This window comes from Trachemys scripta, chromosome 2, assembly GCF_013100865.1.
Source record: "Trachemys scripta elegans isolate TJP31775 chromosome 2, CAS_Tse_1.0, whole genome shotgun sequence".
Classification (NCBI taxonomy): domain Eukaryota; kingdom Metazoa; phylum Chordata; order Testudines; family Emydidae; genus Trachemys; species Trachemys scripta.
Window position 1 is genome coordinate 96,611,691 of NC_048299.1, and position 26,520 is coordinate 96,638,210.

At 40.8% G+C, this 26,520-nt stretch overlaps 1 protein-coding gene across 4 annotated transcripts in view; it reads left to right on the plus strand.

The window, feature by feature from the left end:
* RAMP3 (receptor activity modifying protein 3) overlaps nucleotides 1-24,794 on the plus strand; it is a 52,527-nt gene extending 27,733 nt beyond the window's left edge. Inside the window, exons 3-5 of one of the 4 annotated variants that reach the window (XM_034761294.1) lie at nucleotides 10,903-10,932; nucleotides 14,212-14,344; nucleotides 23,694-24,790. In XM_034761294.1, coding sequence (XP_034617185.1) covers nucleotides 10,903-10,932; nucleotides 14,212-14,344; nucleotides 23,694-23,790 — 260 coding nt within the window. In that variant the 3' untranslated portion in view covers nucleotides 23,791-24,790. Of the gene's footprint in view, nucleotides 1-10,902; nucleotides 10,933-14,211; nucleotides 14,345-23,693 lie in introns of all 4 variants that reach the window. The other 3 variants (XM_034761293.1, XM_034761296.1, XM_034761295.1) reach the window with 3 other exon arrangements.
* The last annotated feature ends 1,726 nt before the right edge of the window (nucleotides 24,795-26,520 follow it).

The window sequence follows — 26,520 nt, forward strand, 5'->3', positions numbered from 1 at the left end:
GTGAGTACATGAGGACACAGTTGTTAGTAGCCTAGGAAAGATTTTTTTCCTCTAGCTGTTCCAAACACACTTTCTAGTACAGCTGAGACGCAAGCAGATGCTTTGAAGACCAGTCTAGCTATTGCTGTGTAATGACATGGTTGGAAAAACTAGATCACAATGTACAACTTTTGAACTCCTTTGGGAAGGCGAAGAAGGGCTTTACTCTAGGATCACCTGAGCCACTCTGCTCAACACTAAGCCACGGCTCCCTTAAAATAAATAGGAAGTATTTGTGAGAGAGACAGAAGCTCGATTGTTTTACTGTCTATTCCCCCACCCCCTCTACCTTTCACTGCTTATTCCTTCTCGTTAGATGTTCTTTAACATGAGGGCCAAGCTATTTTTCCCTGGCTCCTCAGTGACATCCGTTTGTAATGACGGTGCTCATGAGTAGCCCTAACGGTCACTCTCTTTAGTGAGCTGTGTCTCGGCTGTCTGAATGGGAGCTCGTGTTAGAAATGTCAGTCATCAATTTTCGCTTCCATGAGCCTGTTCCAGTTTTCTCTCTATCATCTTGCAGGTTTATGGTTGTAGGCCTAATCCATTTCGCAGAGTTTTGCTAAATTACGATTCAGTCTTTTCAGGTGCCGCATCTCCGTTTACAGCTTAACATCTTAATGTTGTTGGTAAATGAAAATTAGGCTCGGAAAAGCATTGTAAAATCACTGGCTATGTTCAGCTGCTGGTGTAACCCAGGCCACAGCCTGGGATGGTGAGAAATAGGTCAGAAAGGGCATTCAAGTGGTACAAAGTGCCTGAAACCCAGGTTGTACTGGAGGGAGGGCTGGCCTTATGACATCCAGTGCAGCTCAGAAAGTGGGCTGTGGTGCCTGGGGAGGAGATGTTCCCAGGGCTCCCAGGAAATGCATTAATTCAGGCATCCACCGGATAGCCACTGCCTGTCGGGTGTCTGTGGAGTCCAGTCATGATATAAAGCTTGTTTTCCTTGGCAGAACTCTCACTGAGGGCAGAGGTATAAACACTGCTGTCTTTCCTCTTGGGATGATTCTCTCTGGGCACAGCCCCTGGTACAGAAGGCTGCAGGGTGAATTTTGTTCAATATCTGGGTGTTTGCATTTTCCCATCATATATGATTCATTTACAAGTTAAGCCAAGATGCACCAGGGCAAATCCTCAGCTGGTGAAAATTATCATAATTCAGTTGAAGCCAATTGGACCATGACAATTTACATCCGCTGAGGAGCTGCTGCTTTCAAAAATCCCCTTTTTAAAAAATTTTATATTCTTCTAATTTTTTAATAAAAATGTTGAGCAGTACTAACTCAGACACCTTACAGAAGTCTAAGAATATTACATCAGCACTATTACCTTTATCAGCCAAACTTGTAATCCAACATAAAAAGATATCAAATTAGTTTGACAGGATCTATTTTCCATAAACCCATGTTGTTTGGCATTAATTATATTACCCCCCTTTAATTCTTTATTAATTAAGTCCCATATCAGCCGCACCATTATCTTTCTCAGGATCAATGTCAGACTAACAGACTTATTATTACCTGGATCATCCCCTTTATCCTTTTTACCTATTGGCTCAACGTTAGCTTTCTTCCAGTCTCCCAGTGTTCCCAGACTTATTGAACATCAACATTAATGGTCCAGTGGGGTCCTCAGCCAGGTCCTTTAAAACTCTGGGGTGCAAGTTATTCAGACCTGCTGATTTAAAAAATTCTAACTTTAGTAGTTGGTGTTTAATATCTTCTGGAGATACTAGTGGAATGAAAATAGTGTTATATTATATGACTACATCATCTATATTTTCCCCAATGCAGAACAAAAGTATTTATTGAACACTTCTGCCTTTTCTGCATTATTATAGATGAACCTGTCACATATGTGGAAAAACCTGTAAAGCATGAATTAGATTCCTCAGCCATCTTAAGTCTGATCAGTGACTTTTCCCCCTGGCAGACATCATCCTTGTATTGAGGTTTAGCTGATGATTGATAATTCTACCATTTCCAATTGGTAATGGACCAATACCATAGACAGGATTCTTTATCTGCTTAATATACTATAAAAACTCATTCTTATAGTCCTTAACTCTGCTGGCCTTAGACTTCTCCTTCTGTCCCTTTGTTTCCCTTATCAATTTTCTACATCTTCTGATTTATATTTACAACTATTAATTTCTCCTTTCTTCTATTTGTTATTGTTTTTAACTTTTTGTATAGTTGCCTTCACTCCCCCTTTAAACCAGGTAGGTTAAAAAACCTATACAATTAATATTGTTGGTTGCAGTATTGTTGTCCCAGGACCACATCCCAGGACCACATCCTGAAAGAAATCTTTCCTCAACCCCCACTTCAATTCAAATTGGCACCAGACCCTGCCAGAACAACAGATGCAAAACCAGCTGACATATCTGCACAACACACTATGATGATCAATACCCCCCATAACACACCTTTCAAGATCCATGGGTCCTATACATGTGGCATACCTTGTCCAGTTCACTAAGTGCTCCAATAACAACTATGTGGGTGAAACCAGACTATCCCCATACTCTTGAATTAACTCTCAGGAAAAATGACAAAAGACAGAAACACCCCATCATCGATGGGCAAACACTTTTCACAAAACCGTCACTTCATATCTGACCTCTCAGTCCTTGTCCTCAAAGGCAACCTGCACAACACCTTCAAAAGACGAGCCTAGGAACTTAAATTCATAACTTTGCTAGACACTAAAAATCATGGTCTTAATAAAGTGGATTGAGGGCTTATTACAACAACCTGTAACCCACTAATTTATTTTTTCATGTCCTATGATTGGAAAGTGTTAATGGGCCACTTCACCTTGAATGGTCTCTGAGAATATGTGTTGACTACTTATGCTAAACAATCTGTTCCACCTTGTATTTAGTTGTGACACTCTGAGTACCTTTCCAAGACCTATTTCATTAACAGAAGTTGTTCCAATACAAGTTATTATTTCGCTTACTTGTCTCTATAAAATTAATATGGCACACTGTAGCAGGGGGCTGGTGCAAAAACACCTAATTAGCCCCTGCCCAATCAGCTCCAATCAGGGGAAACAAATTGGAGCTGATGGAAGAGGCCTGATGCTTTATAGGCCTGACAAGCCAAGGCCTATAAAGGTTGGGAGGGCGCCAGCAGGAAGGGGGCAGCTAGGGAGAAGTAAGTCAGGGAGGGAACGGGAGGCCTCCTAGCTGAAGGCTGCCTCTCCTTCTGCCTGTAAAGGAGGAGAATAATCCTGTAAAGCTTGTACATAGATGGACACTGCTGGTGGGACGAAGTTAAGTAAATAAAGACATGGGTGTTGCACAACCCTGAAGCCTCTCTGAGCCTTATTGGGGAGGGCAAGTGGGCTCCAGGAAGAGGGGCGGGTCGTGAAGCCTGTTACACGTGGGGGCTTGTCTGGGATCCTTTGCCAGAGACACAGTTTGGTGACCTGGAGATGGAGGGCACTCTGCAGTTGCTCACGGAGCAACACGGGGAGATGCAGAAGACACTGCAGGCCTTTCAGCAATTCCACCAGCTAGAGAGGCAAGCTTTACTGACTTGGCAGGCCAAGCAACAGTGGGCTTTGCAGGACTTTATTAAAGAACAGGCAATGGTGCAGCAGCAGCTCCTGCAGAAACTGGAGAGTCCTGCGGCGGGAGATGGCACCCGCCATGGTGGGAGATGGCACCCACCCCCTGGGCCTCAGCCTCTGTAACGTGGCCCCGGCGGATTACCCTAATGCCTTTTTGGGTACCTTTGAGCGGGTGGCCCTGGGCACAGGATGGGACAGGGTAACCTGGTCCCTTCGGCTAGCCCCATATCTTGCTGGGGAGGCACAAGCAGTGTATATGGCCCTGACGGATGCCCAGTTTAGAGACTATGATGCTGTGAAGGCAGCCATCTTGGACCACCTGGGGTTTTCATTGGAAATACCGGCAAAAGTTTTGGGCAGCACAGTGGGCCGGGGACATGCGGCCCTGGGCCTTTGCCTAGAAATTGATGGACTGGGCAACACGGTGTTTGAGGCCCAATGACCAAACAGTGGGGCAGATCATGGATCAGGTGATCCTCAAACAATTTGTGCAGTGCAGATAGCATGCGGGTCTGGGTGCGGCGACATCAGCCTGCCACCGTGGAAGCCGCGGTCAAAAGGACAGAGGAATATGCAGAGGCAGACTTCCCCCCGAGGGAGCATTGGACCCTGCAAGACACAGAGGGAGGCAAGAAATCCTGTGAGCATCCCACTGGGAAGTCGGTAGACAAGTGACGGGAGGAGCACAAGGGAACCCCTAGCCGCCAGGGACAGCTTGTATGCTGGCACTGTGGACAGCCGGGGCATAAGAGCTGTGACTGCCCAGTGATGGAATGTGGGGCTGCTGAATTCTGTGGTTGGACAAAGGTTGGGGGGAGGAAGAAGAGGCATGGAATAGCCACCATCCCCGTGCGGGTAGGGAGAAAGCCCCAGAGGGGTCTAGTAGATACAACCTCAGCCCGCTCCCTCAGACAGCGGCGGTTGATAAAGCCGCATTGGCTTATCCCTGGAGAAAGGATGCTGGTGGAATGCATCCGCAGAGATGGGGAGTATTGTCCCGTGGCCCAGGTACCCCTGAAGGTGCAGGGTAGGTTTGCCTGGAAGCTGGTAGGGGTAATGGAGGGGTTGCCCTACTCCGTGGTCCTGGGGGTAGATTGTAACCCTGCTCCAAAAGGGAAAGAGGGCATGGGGAGAAGACCAACAGAGAGTGAGAGGGAGGAACCTGGAGGGAGGAGACAAGGCCCCTAGGAGGGTGGACCCTCAGAAAGGAGAATCCCCACAACCTCAAGGAGGAAAAAAGATACGAACCCTAGACAACACAGCCAAGATAGAGACCCTATGGGAGTGACTGATGAGGGAACGGAGGTCCTGGGAGGGGACCATCCAGGGGAGGGAATCCCCATGATAGAGGAAGAGAAGCTAAGAAAGCTCAGAAAATAGAAACCCAAGGAGGGAGGCCCAAACTCCAGTTGGCAGAGACCCCAAACTGGAGACTCAGGGCAGCCTCAGCGCAGTTGGCGCCAATCCGTCTCCCCCACCAGGGAAGGAAAAAGAGCGTCCGGGTGACCTGCCCAAGGTTGGGACTGGTGTGATGACCTTTGGGTGGAGGTGGACTTGTGGGGTGGCCCACCCCCTGCCCAATGCACCTTTGGGTGGATGGGGCATGCCAAAACCCCACAGGGTTGAGCCCGGGGACCACCTAGATGGGCAGGGAGGCCACCCCCAGAGTAAAACCCCAGGCCGAGAAAAGCAGGGCCGAGCAAGATCAGGCCCAGCATCAGATTAAGGGGGGAGGTATGTAGCAGGGTGCTCTGGCAGAGCACCTAATTAGCCTCTGCCCAGTCAGTTCGAATCAGCGGAAACAGATTGGGGCTGATGGAAAGGGCCTGATGCTGGCCTGAGGATTAGCAACACCTGCTGGCCTGACAAGCCAAGGGCTATAAAGGCTGGGAGAGCACCAGCAGGCAGAGGGCAGCCAGGGAGAAGTCAGTCAGGGAGGGAACAGGAGGCCTCCTAGCTGAAGGCTGCCTCTGCCTGTAAAGGAGGAGAATAATCCTGTAAAGCTTGTACATAGATGGACACTGCTGGTGGGACGAAGTTAAGTAAATAAAGACACAGGTGTCGCACAACGCTGAAACCTCTCTGAGCCTTATTGGGGAGGGCAAGTGGGCTCCAGGAAGAGGTGTGGGTCGTGAAGCCTGTTACACACACATTAAATGGATTAAAAGCTGGCTAACTGATAGGTCTCATGTAAATACGGAATCATATCTAATGGGTGTGTTTCCAGAACCTTAAATTATTTAACATATTTATTAATGACCTGGAAGAAAACAAAATCATCACTGATAAAGTTTGCAGATGACACAAAAATTAGGAGAGTGGTAAATAATGAAGAGGACAGATCACTGATACAGAGTGATCTGGATTGCTTGGTAAGCTTGACCCAAGCAAACAATATGCTTTTTAATGTGACTAAATGTAAATGTATACATCTGGGAACAAAGAATGTAGACCATATTTACAAGTTGGGTGATGCTGTCCTGGGAAGCAGTGGCTCTGAAAAAGATTTGGGGGTCCTGGTGGACAATCAGCTGAACATGAGCTCCTAGTGTGATGTTGTGACCCCAAAGGACTAATGTGATTCCTGGATGCATAAATGGGGGACTCTCAAGCATGAGTAGAGAGGTTATTTTACCTCTGTATTTGGCAGTAGTCTTACTGCTGCTGGAATACTGTGTTTAGCTCTGGGATCCACAACTCAAGAAGGATGTTGATAAATTGGAGAGGGTTCAGAGAAGAGCCACCAGATTGATTAAAAGATTAGATTTGAGTGATGGACTCAAGAAGCTCAATCTATTTTGCTTAACAAAGAGAATGTTAAGGGGTGACTTGATTACAGTCTATAAGTACTTATATGGGGAACAAATATTTAATATAGGATCTTCAGTCTAGCAGAGAAAGGTATAAGCTGGTCCAATGGCTGGAAGTTGAAGTTGGAAAAATTCATGAAACGAGGTGTACATTTTTAAAGGTCAGAGTAATTAACCAGTGGAACAACTTATCAAGAGTTGTGATGCATTCTCCATCACTGACCATTTTAAAATCCAGATTGGATGTTTTTCTAAAGGATACATTCTAAGAATTATTTTGGGGAAGTTCTATGACCTGTGTTCTACAGGAGGTCAGACTAGATGATCTGGTGTCCCTGCTGGCCTTGAAATCTAAGAATCTATGTACTTTTAAGTAAGAGGATAGATAACTAAATTTTGTATATTGAACACTAAATGCTCAAGAGATCAATTTAATGTTTAATTACTTACAAAAATTTAAATATACGGCATGCTGCATACCTACTTGTTAATGTAAGGCCAGTCTTAGCATTTAGCATTAAGATAATATGTGGATAATGGTATATTATATATATTATAGAGGGGAAGCAACAGAATTTTGTAACACTGTATCATAGCTTCTGTCTTACAAATCAGAAATAACTCTTGGCCTGTAGCCACGTCACTTGAAATTGTAATCCTGCTTGTTCTTACAAACTACGTGGTGCCAGGCCAGTACTTGGATAGGACGGCACCAGGGAAGTTATGGGTTCTTTGGGAAGTGTCAGATGGTGATTTAGTAGGAGTCATTTACACCTCTATTCTTCACCTCTAGTCCTATACTAGTTCTATTGTGCAATATTACATTGCTAGGTTTCAGTCCAGATGTAGCTGCATTAGAATAAAGGGATCTCATTGGTTTCTAAAGTTCACTTGTGTGTAGAATATGTTGGTATCAGTGCTTGTCAAATGCTTTGGAATCTTTTGGGAATTAAAGTGGAATAAATATAAGAAGTTATAGCAATATAGTAAAACTTCTGTGATAACAGAAGAATAGGGAAATAAAATTGCTTCTGTCCATCAGTTAATGAGAAATGGGATTGAAGAGAAAGTAATTTTTTGGAGTGGCAAAGACTAGTGTTGATACACCACAGGACACACTATACAGGGTATTCCAATGCTACCATTATTGAGGAAAGCACTGCATACGCAAGCCAGATAAAACAAGAGGTACTTCACACATCCTTTGGGAAATATGTAATTCTCTAAAATCATTGAGTCTTGACAGAAATTGCAGCTTCCTGAAGAAATATTTAGGCAAGAGGGAAATATCAGAATAACATTCTCTGTTATGAACTTTCAAAAGGTATGAAGGTCATTATTGAAAAGTGTTTTGGGGCACCTTTAGTAGGTATTGACATTAGAGCGTCCAAATGCTATTTTAAATGTATGTGGCAATTGAAGTACTATATAAATAATACTGTGGGGAAAAAAAGCCAGTACTTAATAAAACCACACTCCCATGAAGGAGTTCTAGTGATAGCATAAATTGTAAGAATGAACCATGAGCAATTTGTCAATGTCACCAGGACCCAGTGATTATAGCCTCACTTTCACGATTATAGCGCAAAAATTCTCCACTTGTGAATCCACACTGTTACTTTCTATATTGCCCTAGATCCCAGTGTAAAACTCATGTTGACATCAGTAGGAATTCTGTGTACAAGATCAGAGTGCAGTGTGTGCAATAAAAGTCCACGGTGCAGCTCTGAGAATCGGAGCTCATTCTGGGGGTATGGCTTCCCTGCCAGAAAGACGTGTTTTTACCATGTGCATTAGCTGCCCTGCTGTAAAATCCTAGTAAAGATAAGGCACTCTAGTAGTTTTACTATGAGGTAAATAGGCAAGATCAATCATGGGGTAGGGAGGTGGGATCTAGTGTTGATCTCACCTACATCATTGTAAAAACGACAGTGCCTTGTCTCCACTAGGGTTTTACAGTAGGATGCACATCACTCATCCCACAGTAAAAACACACCCTTTTTTTGGCAGTGAAAACAAAGCCTTGATGCAGATGATTTTTAAATGTGTGGTAATAAAAGAACACTTGTTTCCTTATTGCTTTTTACTTTCTCCTGTCTCCCTCCCCTGTCATTTTTTTACAACACCTCAGCATCTCCAAACCTGCCTGTGATCAGGTTTCTCCCATGATTTGCTAGAGAAGGGGAAAAAAATCCTCAATTAGAGGCGTGTTCTGAAACTGTGGGGTGATTGACTGATTGCCTCCTGGCCAGAGGGGTGGAACTAGGTGATAATCCATTAGGTACCTGGGCCTTATAAGGAATCTAAGGGAGCTCAGTTGAGGGGGAGATTATAGAGGAGTCAGGATTCTTCTGCAGGGAGCAAGAGAAGCTCTTGTAAGGAAAGTCCTGAGGGAGGACTGTGAAAGAAGTGAGGGGATCTTAACATAGCCCAAGGGAGGAGCAGAAGGCCGTTTTTGTTGATGGCTGATTGGAGCTTGTGAAGTTGGACTTTTGATATCTCAGGAGGGAATGAGACTGGAGAATCATCTTGACTAGAGGACTGGGCCACAGAACACAGACAAAGGATGTAGCTAAAGGGGGCACTGGAGCTGCAGATCAGTGCAATACTGACTCCTGATGCAAAGAGATGCTATAACCATCAGCAGAGATGGTTATGCTGCCACTTCCCACCCCCGCTGTCCTGTAGCTTTAGCCCCATCTCCAATTCCAAACTGATTGACCCCTTAGCCTCCAATTTCTGCCCTGCTTACTGGTAACCACTGTAGCTTCTATTTATATATGTAGAAAATAAAACTTAGTGGCATCTGTGATTAAACCAGCAGCCAGTTGGTGTGTTCAATCTTAACCTCTTTTTTCAACTATTGGTTCAATTAAGAATGTTTGTGAATGTATCTTCATGATCATTTACTAGTGAAATACTACAGGATCTTTCAACACTGTAACTACACTTTACTTGTAGCTATATATATTATCTAAATGAATTTAATAGTCAATTAATTAGTAGGGTTTTGTAAAGTGGAATACTGGAATCAGCCCTTCCTAAAAGAAAAGGCATGATGTTGAATCACAAGAAAATCGTCAATCGTGTCCCGTTATGGTCTCCTAGTTAAATCTTTGTCAAGAGAGGCATACATGATGTTGCTAAGTCAATAAAGGGTGAACTTCAAAAGGTTTGGAGGTTTGGGGTCTTACACGAACGTTTTCAGACTCTTTTGGTTGAGATTAGGCACAAAAACAATCTATCTTGTGAGACTTCCCATATTACTTCCTTTTGGTGAGATCAAAAATGCTATTAAAGTTCCTTTTCATTTGACTGATGGTCTTGTGTTTAGAACATGAGACTGAGAGCCAGGAGCTGTGTTCCATTGCTGGCTTTGCCACAGTCCTCCTATATGACACCGAGAAAGTCACTTAACCTCTCTCTGCTCTGGTTATCCCACATGTAAAATGTGGATAAATTCTTACCTCCTTTACCTGTTTTCTTATGGCAAGCTAAGTTCTGACTTACCTCGCAATGGTAACGTGAGGAATACTTCACTCATGACTGCAAAACACTTGGAGATCCTTGATAGAAATTTATAAAGAAGTGTAATGTAAGATTTCAAGAGGAAATCAGGAATTGTAGGGGTGAACTTGTGGTTGTACATCAAAACTTTGGTTGCTTGGAAGTGGGTAGTTTTATCCTTCCCAGAAAATGTTTACTTAACCTCATAACACAGTTGCCTGCAACTGATAAAGCACATTTGAAAATGTAGATTTAAAAAAGTTGGTGGGGAATCCACTACATTTACCATTACATTGACAGACTTGAAAAATATGTACTGCTTTTACAAAATAGATACAACTATTAGGTGTATAGTTGAAGCTCACATCCTTACGCTATCAAAGCATCCTGATACTTGCATTCCTGTTCTGCAGAATTCTAATAAATTCTTATCCAATAGAAGTTTGTACTTGACCATAATAAAAGTTTATTCCATAGTAAGGGCTGAATTCTTCTTAGATGTGGGTGCACAACAATTCTCATTGAATGAACTGGGGTTTGGGCATATATTAACTAAGATAGAATTTGCATCTATGCAATTTGAGCCATATTCGGACCTCCCACACTGTGCAATCTAGTTGACTTCAGTGGTATTGCACAGGATGTAAATGAGAGCAGAACATAGTCATCTGCATGAAGTTACTCACTTAGTTCCCTAAAAAGCCTGTGTGATTTGTGTAGATTAAAAGACAGACAAGAGGTGATTCTTTTTTACTAAATGTTGAGCAAATGTTAATCTTCCCACTTCTAATCAAAATAAACCCTTATGACAGTACTTAGGGCATGTAGCGACTTGGAATGTTCTGTTGAATCATTAACTGTGGTCAAGATTACTTATGTATTAGATCTAATACTACACAAATTTTCATCATGCTGGAATAAAACCAAGAAATTCTAATCAGTCTCTTCTTTTTTTCCCTTCTAGTTAATGGTCTAATGACACTTGGATTTACAGGTGAGCTTTTTAAAGTTCAAACATATATTACTTTTTTGTTAATGAGAGCCCTTTAAAAAAAACACACAAAACCACAACATAAGTAGGTTCAGCTAGTCAACTCTAGACACTTTTGTCCATTAGCAGTTTGCTTTTAATTTGGAATATATCTGCGGGTTTTTCAATATGTCCTAGTCTTTAACCAGTCTAGACAGTGATGGGAAAACTTTAAAATGTTCCTTGGGTCCGATTTAGCTAAGAAACTTAAGAATCAAAAAGCTGTGGTCAGAGAATCAGACTGAAACGACTGTGTGATCAGATTCTCTCATGAGTTGTGTCCCTTTAGTTTTAGAAGATATGCACTCATCAGGCTCTATTCATTTTTTCTTTAAATCACACAAGTAAAAATATTTAATCTCTGAACAAAGCCAACCAAAAAATCCAAGTCTACGAAAAAGAAAAATGGAGCCCACTTCGGAATCTGAGTAAATAGCTAGATTTTGTATTGTGGCCTAAAAATCAACAAATTTAGGTTTTATCACATCAAAAAATAAATTGTCTTTCAAATTAGACTCCCCCCACTTAGAATACCCTGCCTCTAGTGCTCTCCCACCCCACAGATTTAGTGAACACATCACTGCTGATCTCCGGTTGCCAGACACATATTGTCACATCAGTTTTTGAATTTGCTCAGGGCTAGTGTTGATCAACATTAGCAAAATTCTGATGCACAATTTACCATCAGTGCTGCGCCACAGATGGTTGGAAAAATGGAAATACAGTGTAGACAGGGCTCAGGCATTTGTTACCACCAGCGGCGCTCGGAGGGGTGCGGGGGCTGGCGTGGCACTTGGATGGGAGGGGCGGGGGCTCGCATGGCGCTCGGAGTGGGGGGCGGGGGTTGGGGCGGCGGGGGGGGGGGGGGGGGGGTTTGGGGCGGGGGGGGGGGGGGGGGGGGTTCGGCAGCATGGTGCTCGCGGGGGGAGGTATGGCAGGGTGGCGCTCTTCTTTTTTGCCTGGGGCGGCAAAAAAATTAGAGCTGGCCCAGTGTGTGTGTGTGTGTGTGTTTTAATTAAAAAAGCACCAGGACTTGGTGGTAAAACATCCTTAGTGACAGGCCCAGATTGTTAACATTTGCTATTGTTATAACAAAAATGTTAATTGAAATAACTGTAGATGAAAGAGATTTGAAAAATCCAAACTAGTGGCAACCTTAAAGGAGCTCCTGGTTAAGTAGCAGTAAAGAGTTTTTCCACAGAGGAAAGCAGGAGTGCAGGTTCTCTGAAATCACAAACAATGCATCTCTCTGGAGCAAGGTGACAGGTTCTTCCTACCACTGAAAGGAGCCCATTCCTGAAATGTAACTCAATAATGAAGAGAAAGCAAAGGTTCCCTTCCCTTCCTGTGATGTAAACAGGGTCCAAATAAAACTTCTCCTTTTTCTGGCTGCAGAAGGAAAAATGCACAAGTGTGAAAGTCTTCCACTTCCTGATCTACAGACTAGATCCAAATAAAAATCCTCTCTTTTCTGAGGTGTAACCAGAACAACCCAGTCTCTTCTCAGGACTGTGAATCTTGACTTTCCTCCGACAACTGGCTAGCCCTTCCCTTGGGCTTCTTTCATACAAATAAACTGGGTCCTGAAGCACAAGCCCTACCTGCATCCACTTGCCAGTCACGTAGGCCTCTCTCTGTCTGATTCCATGTTCCTGCAGAACTGTCGGCCTTGGCTCTTACTGGGTAGCCCCAGCCAACCTGCCTTATAGGCCTCCTGGGACCTTGACAGCTAGTAAACCCCTGTCTTCACTCAGATACTTGTCTAATGCTTTGAAGGCCTTGGCATTTCAAACTCCTGAGATTCTACAGGGTGGAGGTGCTCTCATACATAATAGCCTATTTACAGAGCAGATTCCTAAACAGTGCCGGCCCAAAGGTGTTTTAGGGCTTGCCAAAAGTGTAAGCCCAGATTAATTATTTTCTTTTCTTCATGGCTATGTGCTTATAACACCAGTGCCAACTAATGCTAGCCAATCCCTCTAAGCCAGACCCACGAAGAGAAGAGTCTTCTATCCCACCCTAGATCTGCTTCTACCCAGTCTTTTATTAGTGACAATTGATTTTAAAGTCCTTTGTAGATGAGATGTGCAAACATTCCTGGTATTAAAAATATTATTTTATAGCTACAGCAAAACAGTTAGTTTAATATGTTAAAGCTTGCCAAATTCTTTCCTAATCTATACTCTGACCCAAAGCAAATCTATGTGGTCAATCACTCCATTTTGTCTTCACTAATAAGGCTTAGAAATACTATACGATCATAAATGCAACAGGTTAGTTCCCTCTATGCTGGGCTCCTAAAGACAATGCAATATATGGTAATGTGGCTCAGTTAGCTACCTCTAGCCCAGAAGGACATGCATGAGTTCAAATCCCACACCAGGAATTAGGCTCACAGTCAGTGATGATTCTGCACTTAAATGATGATTTATTACTTTTTGTATTTAATTATTCCAATCGTTCTACATAAGTGGGTGGGGAAGGGAGTGCATTGCACTATTTAGAGTTGTAGTACTTCCAGATGAGACTTTACTGTCCATCTCTAGCAGCAGCTGGAAACTGCAGATCTCATGGTACTTTTTCAAGATCCGAATCCAAGTGTCATGGCCAAAATTCTTCCTCTCAGTAAAAAAGGTTTCTAATTCTTAGAGTTTTGTGAGTTATCATGAGCATAGTTACTGCTGCCTTTGTCTGCCCAGTCACTGTAGTTCTAACCTATTCCTTAGTAAAATAGTTTGCTATATCTAGAGTATTAAAGGTTTGACATATAAAAACATTTTCTATTTTAACTGTAATATCTATTGCATTATAGATAAACTAAGAAGGATTTTTTTGGATAAAGCATAGGACTTTTAGCCAGAACACTTGGATTCTATTCTTGGTTCTAGCACAGACTTTTTGTGTGATCTGAGGCACTTCATAATGTTCTAAATTCAGTTGTAGTATAAGTGGTTCCCAATTCCCATTGACTTCAATGGGAACTACACCATCTTACACCAGATCTGAATTTGGTCCTAAATTTCTTTGTGCCCATTTTCCTCATTTACAAAATGGAATAAATAACAACCCGAAGTGGTGGTGTGTAAAGTTAAATTCATCAATGTCTGTAAAGTCCTCGGAGATTCTTGAATAGAAGGGGTGATACCTTGTTAGTGCTAAGAGTTGTGAAGAAAATAATTCCACATTCATGTTCCTACCATCATCAGTGTCTTGGGATTTAAAGTGCTATCTGACTTGTTCTAGGTGCACATCAACAAGTGATCGTCTGCAATGAATCGCTCATGTTAGAAAAGTTGCCCAGATGTGGAAAATCCTTTGAAGAGATGATGAAGAAAGTGGACTCTAAAAAATGGTGCAACCTAACAGAATTTATTCCGTAAGTTTCATACTCTTGTCTTTATTATTTATTATTTAAGGGTGTCAACCTTTTAAAAAGTCAATTGCATCAAGTGTCAGGAACAACTCTATAAATACCAAGGATGTATCCTACTGCAGCAGCTTGCCAAGTGACACTTTGGGGCTTCCTGGGCATTTGTATCCCGACCCCCACTGAAACCTTAAAGTGAGTTAAAATGTCACGTGATCTGGCAGCATATTAACGACCTAGATACCATCTTCTGTTAGTCTTTGCCTTTGCGCGCACAGTGTCATTCTAAAGGTGACTTTTTAAAATACATACTTTCCTTCAACTTTTAGGGCCTGGGTGAAATCACTGGGGGGGAGGAAGGGGTAAGAGGGAACATGCCTTTCCCACTCAACTTCTTATCCTCTTGTTTATGTCCCAGAAGTGTTTAGAATTAATGCATTCCACTCCTGGCTCCACCCAGTTTTTTCTAATGTAGTTGCTCTCCTGTCCTAAGACCAAATCCATATAGTTGGACTGGGCACTGGGGACATGTGTGGGAGGTGGGTGGAGCAGGAGGAGGAATCGACTTGCTCCAGGTTGTGGAATGACTGCAAAAGGGCTCCATGGAGCCTACTCCCATCTAGTACCTGGAGTAGCCTACACAGCCCTATGTGATCCCTTTTCAGCAGCAAGAGGGATCAAGAAAGCAGCAGATCTTCTGGCGCCACTCCTCCCCTCTATATATGTCCTACCCACACATTTTCCTAAGGCAAGGTAGGGCGTCACTCTAAGCTGGGCTATATGCTATGTAAGGGGGATGCACTCCCATGTACCATTCACTTAGTCTAGAGCCACCTCCTCCTTTCCCCTCAGTGCAGCAGAATCTCTCACTGGTTTTGCTATTGTGGGACCTTGGTAGTAATGGAGGTGAGGGCTGGGTTTCTCAATTGATGAAGAAACTTGTTTCTCCAACCCCAGAGGTCCATACGTGTTGTATTTGGAGGACTGCATTTGATACATGTTAGCAGAGTGACCAGCATTGCCAACTGGTTGTCTAATTATCCCTACACTATGGCCAGTCCTTGCCCACAGACAACCTGCCAACCTTAAGCATATTCTCACCAGCAACCACGCACCGCACCATAACAACTCTAACTCAGGAACCAATCCATGCAACAAATCTCGATGCCAACTCTGCCCACATATCTACACCAGCAACACCATCACAGGACCTAACCAGATCAGCTACAACATCACCGGTTCATTCACCTGCATGTCCACCAATGTTATATATGCCATCGTGTGCCAGCAATGCCCCACTGCTATGTACATTGGCCAAACTGGACAGTCACTACGTAAAAGGATAAATGGATACAAGTCAGATATCAGGAATGGCAATATACAAAAACCTGTAGGAGAACACTTCAACCTCCCTGGCCACACAATAGCAGACGTAAAGGTAGCCATCTTACAGCAAAAAAACTTCAGGACCAGACTCCAAAGAGAAACTGCTGAATTTCATTTCATTTGCAAATTTGACACCATCAGCTCAGGATTAAACAAAGCCTGTGAATGGCTAGCCAACTACAAAAGCAGTTTCTCCTCCCTGGGTGTTCACACTAGCTAGCAGAGGACCTCACCCTCCCTGATTGAACTAACCTTGTTATCTCCAGACTGATTCTTGCCTGCATATTTATACCTGCCTCTGGAAATTTCCATTACATGCGTCTGACGAAGTGGGTATTCACCTACAAAAGCTTATGCTCCAATACGTCTGTTAGTCTTAAAGGTGCCACAGGACTCTCTGTTGCTTTTTACAGATCCAGACTAACACGGCTACCCCTCTGATACCCTACACTATGTTGACACTTGAAAATGATGGCTCCGTATAGCTTTCTTCTCTAGGAGTAGGCAGTAGACATGCCTGCATGGAGGAGCTGAGAGCCTGATGAGTTCTGATGACTTGTTGTTTGACTTCCCTACGCTCTCTCCATCCCCTTCCAACTCTCAACGTTTTACACTATGAGTCTAAAACTGCATGCTGTGTACCCAGGCTAAAAATAAGTTCTCATTCTGTGACAACTACACAGTTGGATGGCTGCACTATATTTTCTGCTCATCTGAAAGATTTAAAAATAGGAAAAAGGAAGAGAAAAATAAAGGAATAAGCATTCCACTGGAAAATTTATTCTGAAAAATGTTGAGGATATGAAACTGTTCAAGTGCTGCTTTGCCTGAAGAAGCCAAACCTGTGGAAGCTGTAAAAGAGCAAGTCTTCTCAGTGGAGAGACAGAAGGTGATAAGTTGCTTGTAAGGCAATAGAAGAAACTGTGATTTGAATTTAGTTGTCCTTCCCCCATTAAATAGGCAGGAAGAAAAGTGTCTTAAATACACAGAGGAATCCTTGTCTCCTTCCAAGGAAAACTTGGGAGAATGTATCTTTATGGTGTAACCTTGGGTACGTCCTTGGACAAGTGTTGAAAGGACAGGAGAGCTGTCTGACACATTGGAGATCTTGGTCTCTTCTTGTTCCCATCACTATAATGGGAAGTTAGCTTAGTTTGCTGGGATCACAGTATGGGTATCCTCTGGATTAGTGTGTTTTGCAATGTTCAGCATAAAACTTCAAGTTCTGGAGCTTAAGCATTGCATTAATACAGATAGTGCACTTTTGCAAGGAAGTATCTGTTTTGACTTATATCTTAATTGCACAATTTCTAATTAAGGTCTCTTCTGAACTGAGATATTGCAGAGATGTTTAGCACTTTGCAGTAATACCCATTTTGTCATAAGAGTATACTGGCATGCTACAAAAAGCAACACATTAAGGGCAAATTCATGCACCCGATGGATCTATTTCCTTCTCTAATATTTTCCTCTCCTTACATGGGCAGCAATCTCATTGACACCCCCATGGGAGAAATGTATGTGTGCAAAAAACATAGTGTTGGAATCAAGATCCTGACATATTTGTGTAAAAAGGAATTTAAAATAAGGTGTGGAGCAATAATTTAACATTTTAACTCATCAGACAGGCCATTTTTTCATCTTTAAAGAGACACTGTCATTCTGCCCTCCCCCCCGCAAGGGCATGATCTGCATTATAACTATGTTATGATCTTCTGGGGGAAATAAACTACTTTGAATCAGATTCTGATACCCTCATGTTGAATAATATCTTAAATTTATGGGACTACTTGCAGAACTAAATACTACTCAACATGAGTAAAGGGATCAGAATCTGGCACTGTTTATGCAGGATCAACAGGTTTCCTCTGCTGACTTTGCTAGAGCTGTTAATTCCTTGGAGAGATTTTAGAAGGCACCAAGGAGACTCAGGCTTCCAATTCTCACTCACTTTCAGTAGGCACTGGGTGCTTAAATTGTCATAGAAAACCTCTTCTCCTATCACGTCATATAGCTTTCCAATATCAGATCAATTATGTTTGTGTACAAAGATTATTTTTGTCTGACAAACTGCCCTTGCTGAACAGCTGTATTCATTTTACTTGACTATACAACACAGTGGGAGAAAAGTATCAATTTTTTCCAATGCAAAATGATACTTATGCAGGGAGGAATTACACTGTAAAAAAAGCCTCTTTAAGAAAGAATTTCAAATATGAGCAACAGAAAGACAAAGGGAAAAAAACTCTCTTTAAAAACACATTGGATGGATAAAATATTTATTGGCAATTTCTTGTCAAGACTGCATGCTCTCCTTAAAGTTTCATTGCATGGAGGAAATAGCAAATTCAGTTTCAGCTTTAGCAATTTAACCGGTAGCTGGAGGAATGATATGATGCTTTGACCTCACTTCATAGGGTATGAAAAAAACACCATGAACTATAAATTAAATGTTGTCCCCTCTCTAGCTAATCTGACAGAAAAATCTTGGATGATGAGAAAGTTATGATACTCAGTTTTTTATTTGGAGTGAAGATACATAGGAGAAACTTGTGAAGAAATGGCATTTTTGGTAATGGTCTCTTGTAGCTCAAATGTTTTGCTGGTAAGCCTGCAATATATAGTGAAGCCTGATTTCAGATCTCCTCTCTAATGGTAAAAATGAGTCATGACACTGCAATCAGTGGAATGAAACTAATGTAAATCCAATATCAGAGGAGACTATTTTTTTGTAGGCATGTTGAAAGGGGTAGAGCAATTGCTGTATTGCACATTCCATAACAACAAACCTTTGCTTGTAAGAATGGCTCTGAGCTTGCAAAATTTAGATCCCTATCAAAAGTTAGAGGGTGTTTGTATCTGGGGTTCTGATTTTGGCCCACCTCTGTTGGCTTGTGAAGTAATTTTGTGTCTTCGTGGCAAATAGTTATACACAGTGTTAAGTCTTAGAAAGAAAAAAAAAACATTATTGCCAACTGGTTTTAAATATATAACTTGCTTCACACCTGTTTGCCAAAGGTCCCTAATCCTGAAAATTGGAATACAAGCTTTTCAATTCTCACATGGAATAGAGTCTAGTTGAGAACATATTTGAATATACTATTCATGTTTCAAAAATCAGTTTCATTTAACTTGTATAGAAGCACATTTTGGAGAATATTTCTTCAATAGTTTATGTACAATGTTCCCCTCATATTTATGCCTATTTTTGGGGGGTTATATAAGGGCCCAGAAGGATTCAAGAGCAGATTTTCAAAATGATTTTTTTTAGTTGTAGGCACCTAGTAGGATTCCCCAAAAGTATCTAAGCTGTTTAAGTGCTTAACTCCTATAGATTTCAATGTTTGGACACCATGGTATTAGAGTCTTAGAAATTCCTAAAATCAATAGCTAAGATAGACATGTAAAATCTGCACTTGGAGATGTGCCTTTATGATAGTGGAGAATGACCAGTTGTTTCTTCATGATCACATTGATGTAGGGTGACTAGATGTCCTGATTTTATAGGGACAGTCCCAATATTTGGAGCTTTTTCTTATATAGGTGCCAATTACCCCCCACCCCCGGTCCCAATTTTTCACGCTTGCTATCTGGTCACCCTACATTGATGATTAGTCTTAAATTATTCTAGTTCAGAAATCTTCCTAGCAGCTAAAATGTAACAATATATTTTTAAATGCCCGGAGGTAAACGCAGCATATCGCAGACAAGTCAAATAGAATATCAAATTTAAGCATACGTAGTGGGTTAAGGACAACAGGTAGTTCTAGAGTGATTGGAAAGGTTTAAGATTTGCAGAAAGCTTTTTTTCATGTAGTATATCAATGACAGCTCCAATCATATTAGAATTTGGTCTATTGCCTGAATACTTCAGTCCTTGATTATAATTAATCAGCTGTGCAATAAAAGTTCTAAAACATATGCTATGTGATGTGGATGAGTCCCATCAGATCACAATGAGACCATGGTCAGGGTGTTGACTGAAATGTCCAGTTCCTTAAAGAGGTGGCCAGAGGAAGAGAAAGTTACTTACTGCTGTCTTAAGACAGCCTTGATCAGTGTTACTTATGGGTAGTTATGTGGATTATTTTTCTTTTGGCAACTTTTGTTTTGTTATCTAAAAAACCTGGTATTTTAATCAAGAAAACTGGCTCCTGGAAGCAGTTTTTCGAAAATTAACAACACAAAAACCAATCTCTCTGGCAGTCAGTCTCTCCTAAACCTAATCTCTTTTTAGGAATATGCATCTTCAGTATTAAACCCTTGACATTCTTAGTGCTGTATTCTCTATTACTCTTACCTTCCAACTACTAGCAGATAACCAGCTAGTCTGAACTCTTCTGTTGATCTCCTATGAAACTGAGCAATAACAACAACTGTATAGCATTGCAATACATAGAGTAACAGTTTAACACAAAGCTGGGGTTTATAGCACCGTCTTCTGACTGAAGTATTATCCATACTAATTATCACAACTTGCACTGCTAGAAAGAATCTCTTCACTGATGGATTGTGTTACGGTGACCACAAGTCCCTGGAACAGTCAATGCTCCTGACTTGTAGAGCAGACTGTAACCTAAAATAGAACTAGATATTCAGTTTGTGGAGGGCATTTGACATAGGAAAAATATAAAAAATCATATTCATATTTAGATTTTGTACTAATTTATATTTGATGTACCAAATCAGTTGTAAATTTACATGTGATGAGTCTATATATATGTATATACATGTGTATGTACACATAAAATCTTCTGTAGGTAGGAATGGAGATATCCTATCTCCTAGAACTGGAAGAGACCTTGAAAGGTCATCAAGTCCAGCCCCCTGCCTTTACTAGCAGAACCAAGTACTGATTTTTGCCCTAGATCCCTAAGTGGCCCCCTTAAGGATTGAACTCACAATCCTGGGTTTAGTAGGCCAATGCTCAAACCGCTGAGCTATCCCTCCCCCCATAATTCTAAGTACATATTCTAGAATACCCATTGGTATTTACAGGGTAATATTTAACTTAAAATATTTAGAGACATTTAGACTATATTAGATAATATAGGGAGGGGAGGGCCAGATGGAACTGAAGCCATTAGGGATCTGAGCATGTCCACCTAGGCTTGTTTTAAGTCTGTTAATTTTTTTTTGTTTTCTTTTATAAATATACTTTGGAAGACACATGATATTTAACTATAGATCTTTTTGTATACCTGATGCTCCTAGAAGCTCAATTGAAGGCTTCATTCATTCAATTCATTCAATTCACACCAATTCATTCAAAACTAACCAGTACCTAATAAATATAGACCATATTCTAGAGATGTGGTTTTACAGTATCAACAGGGGAAAATATGTATCTTTAGAATAAGGTTATATATCTTAATATAACTTTTAAAATTTTGCCATGAATTTTCTAAGAGTATGCTCCTGGAATGTGAGGGGACTTAATCAACCTTCCAAAAGAATTAATATCCTGAAATACCTCAGATAAAAAAAGTGCTAAGTAGCTTTATTGCAGGAAACTGATCTAGCAGAAATAGATACCCACAGAATCAAGAAGAGGTGGGTCGATATTGAGTATCATTCATAGTTGAATTCTAAGAGCAGAGGCATTTCCATCTCAATTCATAAAACCATAACTTTTCAATGTATACAGTTTTGGTCTGATCCTGAAGGAAGCTATGTTCTTCTTGAAGATGGTTTCAACTCAAAAAAGTTAATCTAAGGAAGCATTTACAATCCAAGTGGAGGTAATACTGAATTTTTCAAAGGCATTGCAGATATTCTTTCTAACAAAAAAGGCATTCTTGTAATGCTGGGAGGCGACTGGAATACTACACTAGACAGACATCTGAACAAGTCCAATTACATGAGACCCAGCTCTCAAAGCACAATAGGCCAACCATCACTATTAATGAAATTAATTTAAAAGGTATCTGGAGACTGAGACACCCCAAGGAGCATGACTATACATATTTCTCTACAGTACATTCATCTGAATCCAGAATTGACGTTTTTCTTGTGTCTTCAGAACTGATTCCAGCATGCCTAGAAGCAGCTATTGATAATATATTAATTTCAGATCATGCTCCAATTGTACTTAGCATCGATGCTGGTTACACATAATTAAAATGTTCTAGGTGAAAGCTGCGAAAAAAGATGCGAAGTTTTGTTCCAAGGTTAATTGATTCACCTCTAATTTCACACAAGAAAATAAGCACCCAGTTACCTCAGATACCTTCCTTTGGGAAACTCTGAAAGCTTCTGTAAGGGGTGAATGCATAAAGTATATCTCCCCAAAAAAGAGAGAGACTCAAGTTAATAGACTCTTCGGACAATGAAGTAGATGAATTGCAGAGAAAGCCTAAAACTGAACCAAATAATGAAAACCTATGTTCTGTAATCAATGCCAAATATAAATATAATGAATGCTTATTCAGCCATGTCGAATTTGCACTCAACAGGGTCAAACAAAGATATTATGAATGGGGAGATAACACAGGTAAACTACTTGCCAGAAAACTTAAGATGGAATTAGCCAACAACAATATTTCTTCCTTAGTGCAAGAAGATGGGAGTGCCATCCTTGAACCAATAGATATCAATTTAAATAATCAATTTAAGCAATTATATTAAACTTTATATAAATTAGACAGTCAATTTGACTCTAATAAATGTGATCATTTCATTGAAGGCCTACTTTTTAATACCTTCACTTCAGAACAAAAATTGTTTAGGGACAAAGCTGTCACAACACAAGAGATCAAAGAGGCTATAAAAATATGAATTCCAGCTAGGCCCCTAAGATGGATGGCTTTCTGGCAGATTTCTGCAACACATTTTGTGATCAGCTATCTTCTATTCTTTCAAAGGTCTTCACTGAAACATTCCAAAAAGGAACAATGTCTTGTAAGATGAGAACTGCTTTAATTACTTTAATATTAAAGAACAAAGATGGCTGCAACTGTGGCAACTTCCGCCCCGTATCTCTATTGAATACGGATTGCAAAATAATTGATGGGATCATGGTGTTCAGTCGCCTCACTAAAATTTTTGCACTCATACACTCAGATCAGTTTGGTTTCATTAAAGGAAAATTGCCTGCTAATAATATGAGAAAAATCACTCACTTGATCCAGCAAGCTCAGATGTTAGATGTTCCCTCCACAGCCTTATCTCTAGATGCAGAAAAAGCCTTTGATAGGGTGGCATGACCCTAATAGCTGCCCTAAAAAAAATTGGCTTTGGAGCAATATTCCTGAACTGGGTCAGTGTATTATACAACTCTCCCCTTGCTTTAGTATCAATTAATAGAATTATTTCTCCCACATTTCAACTAGAAAGAGGGACACAACAGGGATGTCCCCTCCTGCCCCTTCTTTTTAAGGTTCCTGTTGAACCACTGGCAATGTACATATGTCGGCATGCAGCCATTGAAGGTGTGACTCTAAACAGGAAAGAATACAAAATCAATTTATATGCTGATGAAATTTTTGTATGACTGAAGAATCCATCCTCATCAATCCCATCTCCTCCCTCTATCCTTACTGGGGAGACTAGAAATAGCCAAAATGAATATCTGCTCAATAGTGACTCGTATCATTAGCCTGTTGCCTTTCAAGGTCTCTCTCTTGCTCTTTGGTCAAATAGGCTTATCATGCCATTTATATGGGATAAAAAACAGCCTCTCTTATCACACAAGACCCTTAAAAATCATGGGGTTGCCAGATCTGCATCTATATTATCTAGCATTCCAAATGCATCCTATTGTAAGGTGGTTCCTCCCCAGTAGCTCTGAATATGCACTGGCCTGGTTTGAGATTGAAAAAAGGTTAGTTATGCCAATTGGTTCCCTCTCTTCTTTTATATACCCAAACCCTTAAGGAAAAATCCAATCTTTGCATCTACATGTGACATCCTGCAATGTGTTACGATGATTACAGCAGCCAATCTTACTAATTCTCTTCTTGTACCACTATAGGATAACCCTTACCTCAGGACCACAGAAAACTTCACATGTAAGACAAATTTGGATAGAAAAGGGATTAACAAAACAAAGATATAATACAGGACGATAGACTGGCCTCCTTCAATTTTATGTGCAACAAATATCAGCTACCGCTATCCCACAGTTCCTTCTTTCAGCAGCTATACTCAAGGATTTAAATAGGGATAGGGAACAATTGGTCTGTTTCAACTCTCTCACCTCTAGAAGAACATGTTAAGAAACATGGAAACAAAAGTCGCTTTGTAGGAATTACTTATAGGTGGCTTACTGCTTCGCATTACCCTCCCAATCTCAGTCTCAAAGAAAAATCAGAAAGTTAACTTAGCCTTACTATCACAACAGAAACCTGTGGCGATATCCTGCTTAATGTGAAATATACTTCAAATGCCTTATTCTTGCGATTCTTCCAGAACAAGATAATAAACAGGTATTACTGAACACCAGAATATTTGTTTAAAGCTAGATTGGGAACACATAGTGAATGCTGGAAATGCAAAATGCCCCCATGCCAACCTTTCATACATCCTCTATACCTGTCAAAAATGCATGTGTTCTGGAATACCGTATTCAGTGCTCTCTCAACAACATTGTGTTGCTATTTTTTCCTTCTTCAACCTTATGTATGTTATGGGTGCTGAATGAGTTGGTATTACCAGTTAAAAAATGGATTGCAGTAACTATTTTAGTGGCCCAAAGAGTTATTTTGAGAAAATGGAAATCTGCAATTCCTATCTCATACACAGACTGGCTTAGTGAACTCTCTACTACTGCCTTAATGGAAACAATGATTCTGTCTAATAGAAATGCTTGGAAAAAATATGAAGATGTCTGGTCACACATGAAACTATTGCATGCTTTTTGCAGTTTAGTATATATTAGTCCCCAACACTCATAGGTTATGTTCTCACTTATTTATCTATTTAATCACTTCAACAATTGATGGACCTCTACAGGGTCAGAGTTTTGCTTGTTTGTTTTGTTTTTGTTTTTTTCCAGGTTTTACAAATAATGAACACTGAATTTTGTTATTTATATGGTATTTCAATCTTGTGCATGATTACATATGTTTTGTTTCATTATGTTGTTTATATTTTATATAAAAACAATATAAATAAAGTTTAAAAAAGAAGAAAATGCTATATGTATGCATTTCTTGTTGGCTGGCAGCTATGATAGGAGCAAAGATACATTTGTGTACATGGCATGTCATTAGTAACAGTTTCAATAATAATGTGTACCATAAAAATGGAATTTATAAAAGGTTTTGCTAAATTAGAAGTCTATATTTAGTAGCGGATATAATCAAATCTCGCTTTATTACTCTCAGTCTTAGCTACTGGTTCATCCTGGACTGGATATCTCTAAGCACAAATACGTTTGAAAGTTTATGAATAAACTGGGTATTTTCCAAGTCTGTCTTACCTCAGCACAGGTGGTTGTCATATTCTCTACTGCTGTCATTCCCAGAAGTACTCATGCTAAAGTGGAATTTTTAAGAATGATGTAGACTCTGTAGACATGGAAGATATTGTAGTGACATCTGTCATTGGTCAGATATCACCACTTCAGATGGGTGAGCCTAAAATGGAAAAGCCTGCTATCAGGTATTCTTTTACAGGTAATCTTCATATAGTTTATAGTACCTTCTTTCTCAGGGGTGCATCCAATAACCCCATGCAGTGACAACACTTCAGAAGAAAATCTTCCAAAATGATCATACATCACAGCATGGGCTAACTAGCTCCTCTAGTGCTGCATTGACATAATTGCTGGAAGAATCACTTATCAAAGGTGTCTATAGGACCAAAACCATTGTGGTGCTCACTGCCGTTCATAGGGAAGCTATGGTGGGAAATACCTTTAATGTCCACTGACCACAGAAACGCCTCTGGGTTTAGAAGTATGTAAATTGTTTTTCTATTCTCCTCTGCCTATTAAGTATTTCCACACGTACTGATCACAGATCATATGAATACTGTAAGATGTCCAGTCAGCAGCTTCTCTCTCTTTGTCTCTTAATACACTTGGGTGACATTTTTCTGTCTTATCATGCCAATAAAATTATATAATTGAATTCCCATATGTGCTTGTGTGGTTGGGGTTTGCCATTTGAAGAATGCAGTCCAAGGCCAGGTTTTCATTGAATCAGATAGAATGGGAGCTTGCTCTCGAGCAGCAGTCACTAAATGCAGTAATTGGTAATAATAATTCAAGAGACGGAACATAGTGCTGAGGTGTAATTCCCAACATTTCAGTCCAATAACCAGTTCTTCAGGGAAGATATTAGCTCTGATAATTTTTTATTGCTATTGGACTGAAATATAGGAATGTAGGATTTGGTTGTTATCTTTTGTCTCTTGATTTAATCATGTATCATATATTTCAGTGCAAGGTATAATTCTCTATCAGTTATTTCTAGCCTGGGCTGCTATTGCAAAAGTCATCTTGCAGGCATAAGAGCACATACCAGTTACCCAAAGGAAATATCATTTTGGGTTATGTCAGCCAGGCAATAACAATAGATCTGAAGGCTGAGGGTAATATTATATTTGTTGCAGACAGGGAAGCAATGAGACACCCATGCCAGAGTATGGTGAAATGCAGAGGCTGCAACTTTATTAAATTATTATCCAGTTATCCCCAAACTACCTGCCAGGGCCATTTCAGGGCAGAATTTAACTGGGTGCCACTGGCATTGGGGGGTAGTTTGATGGGTATGAAACAATGTACCATCTATACTCCCAGGCCTGCTTGGGGACCCTGAAAGAATCTAGAGTCCCAACCCATTGTCCTCATGACA